At 54.4% G+C, this 2,982-nt stretch overlaps 1 protein-coding gene across 1 annotated transcript; it reads left to right on the plus strand.

The window, feature by feature from the left end:
- The first annotated feature begins 900 nt into the window (after window positions 1-900).
- On the plus strand, window positions 901-2,189 carry LOC109779099 (peroxidase 1-like). The gene is made up of 2 exons (XM_020337706.4): window positions 901-1,178; window positions 1,276-2,189. The coding sequence occupies exons 1-2, from the start codon at window positions 966-968 to the stop codon at window positions 2,053-2,055; spliced, it is 993 nt and encodes a 330-aa protein (XP_020193295.1). The 5' UTR covers window positions 901-965; the 3' UTR covers window positions 2,056-2,189.
- The last annotated feature ends 793 nt before the right edge of the window (window positions 2,190-2,982 follow it).

A 2,982-nucleotide genomic window follows, 5' to 3' on the forward strand; every position in this document is an offset into this window, starting at 1 on the left:
GATCCATCATTGCACCACCGCGATCCTCGCCATCGCGGTGTCCCATCCAGCCTCACCACCCCGTGGCGGAGGCCCTGCGCGAGAAGGCGAAACGCCCCGCCGCCGCCGACATCGGCCAGGCTTTGCCCAGCCGCATCCTCTGGTGGCGGCGAGGGAGGAGGGAGGGAGAGGAGGGTGCTGGCGGCAGCGGCGGGAGCGCCCTCCCCGTCGCCCACAGGAGCGACGTGGGAGGGTACGTGGGCCATGGCAAATGTATCTCTCATAGTATTGACATTTCCTGAGCGTTTGCGGGGAGTAGTTTTTTTGAGGGAACACTCCCCATGGAGCCATTTGCTCAAACGAACCTCTTCTAGAGAGCATTCATTCGCTCGGGTGATCTTTCTAAAGAAACGTTAGCTGTTACTGGCGTTCTTTAATATTTGGTCCGGAGGCATAGTCGGACACTTGGATTCAACACAACAGAGATCACAGCACGACTGAGATCTTTACTTTGCACAATGCAAGATAGGGCAGTCCCGTCGAAAACACTACGGCCTGCGCAAATGATTGGCCAAATACATGTGAAGTTATTCTCTTGGTGCAATCATTAACCTAATCAGATCATTGCGTTCCCTTCCGGAGAAGAGACAGATGATAGATTGATGGCATATTACCATGGACGACACACTGGTCATGAACTGGCCTCGGCGCCATCTATTTTTCCTGCATTATTTGACTGGTTCGCTTAGCCGCGCGCGGTTGCGTACGTTTGATAATTGAGGCGGTTGTATGGAGGTTGAAGTTAGCACATGCGTGCATACCCAGCAACCAGTTGTCACGCTGACACCATCCACTCAAGTCTACGTAACCGGCCATCTATAAGTATACAGGGAGTTGCAAGGACAGAGATCACTCAAGTAGTACCAAAACATTCTTATCTGCAGCCACATAGTAATTGATTCAATCGTGTAATTTGGTTAAGCTCCATGGCGATCAGGTCTTCGCTGCTCCCTCTGGCCCTGCTGGTTCTCGCAGCAGCTAGCTCGGCAGCGGTGGCTCAGTTGGAGATCGGCTTCTACAGCAAGACATGCCCGGACGCCGAGAAGATCGTCGGCGAGGAGATGGCCAAGATCATCGCCGCCGCGCCCAGCCTCGCCGGCCCGCTTCTACGCCTCCATTTCCACGACTGCTTCGTCAGGGTAAGTCGTCGTTGAGCACTTGCTTGTCCTGTCTCACATACAAACCTACATATTGCACACGAATACTAAGAAACATGCATGCAATGCGAACTTGCAGGGTTGTGACGCCTCCGTCCTGCTCGAATCCACCGATGGCAACGTGGCAGAGAAGGACGCCAAACCGAACAAGAGCCTACGAGGGTTCGGCTCTGTGGAGCGGGTGAAGGCCAAGCTCGAAGCCGCGTGCCCGGGCATCGTCTCCTGCGCTGACGTGCTCACCCTCATGTCCCGCGACGCTGTCGTGATGGCTAAGGGCCCCTTCTGGCCGGTGGCGCTGGGAAGGCGAGACGGCAGGATGTCCAGCGCCACGGAGGCCAGCAACGAGCTGCCCCCGGCCTCCGGCGACGTCCCTCTACTCGCCAAGATCTTCGCCTCCAAGGGCCTCGACCTTAAGGATCTCGTTGTCCTCTCGGGCGCCCACACGCTCGGCACGGCGCACTGCCCGTCTTTCGCCGACCGGCTCTACAACACCACCGGCGAGAACGGTGCCTATGGCGTCGTCGACCCGTCTCTGGACAGCGAGTACGCCGACAAGCTAAGGCTCAAGTGCAAGAGCGTTGATGACCGTACTATGCTGTCGGAGATGGACCCCGGGAGCTTCAAGACCTTCGACACCAGCTACTACCGCCACGTCGCCAAGCGGAGGGGCCTCTTCCGCTCCGACTCCGCGCTCCTCTTGGACGCCACCACCATGGACTATGTCCAGCGTATCGCCACCGGCAAGTTCGACAGCGAGTTCTTCAGGGACTTCAGCGAGTCCATGATCAAGATGGGCGATGTCGGCGTGCTCACAGGGGCCGGGGGAGAGATCAGGAAGAAGTGCTACGCTCCGAACTAGGGCTCGTTGTTTCTTAGTTGTTGTAAGGGCAACACATGCATGTCGCTCTGGTATTATCTACTGTAGTGTGATATATTCTTGTCAATGTTACCTAGTAGTAAATTATTTCTTGTCCAAAGAATATGGCGCACCTACATGCTACGTAAACGCATGTCTGGCAGCAGTGTTTTCTTGTGTCACTGTGTGCTGTGAAATACCCTAACTTATCAAGGATAGCAAGTTATCTTTAGCAGAACGAGAAGAGATAAGTCCACTTTTCAACTCAACTTAACGCCATGTTTCGAAACCAGTTAGTCATGCAATGACTATCATCTTCCTCTACTATTTATGCATTCCCCATCCGCCTTGCACAAGACGAGCGCCACCGTATCCCACCCTTCCATCTAGCTTCCTCTTCCTACGGGAAGGGTAGATGACTAGCCCCACAGTTGTCCACCCTTACTTAGAGATTGTGAGGATGTAAGGCCTATCTATTGCTGCTAGGGTTGAGGGGTGGGGCCCACCTCTTGGTGCGCCACCGCAAGGGAGGGAGGCCCCTCCTCCAAGTAGAACTCCCCCCTCCCTTCACCAATATATGCCGAACGGGACACCCGCCCTAGAGACAGATGTTCTCGTGCAATCTCAGGTGCGCCCCTTTTCCTAGTTCTACTCCAGAAAAAGTGTGAGACATCGTGAGGCTGCTTCTCCCTCCTCTAGTTTTCGGCCAACGCCTAGCTCTGGACGGTGAATCACTACCATATCGTTGGTCTCGTATGTGTGCAATCCGAAGAGAGATCATGCTTTCGATCTTCGTTCGAGGGACCGTTCGTGCGGCGGTTCGAGGGACTTCAAGAACAATCTAAACCAACTCTTTTTCTGCTGCAACTCGAAGTTTGTAACAATGAGATCTATGCTTATATGCATCTTCATAGTGGTCCTGGTTCTTGA

This window comes from Aegilops tauschii, chromosome 7 (genome assembly GCF_002575655.3).
Source record: "Aegilops tauschii subsp. strangulata cultivar AL8/78 chromosome 7, Aet v6.0, whole genome shotgun sequence".
NCBI classification, from domain to species: Eukaryota; Viridiplantae; Streptophyta; class Magnoliopsida; order Poales; family Poaceae; genus Aegilops; species Aegilops tauschii.

Bases quoted from the DNA above. Each gene is read 5' to 3' on its own strand.
- LOC109779099 (XM_020337706.4), top strand. From the start codon at position 966: ATGGCGATCAGGTCTTCGCTGCTCCCTCTGGCCCTGCTGGTTCTCGCA. The intron at 1,179-1,275 runs GTAAGTCGTCGT...GCGAACTTGCAG, and splicing joins TCCACGACTGCTTCGTCAGG to GGTTGTGACGCCTCCGTCCT.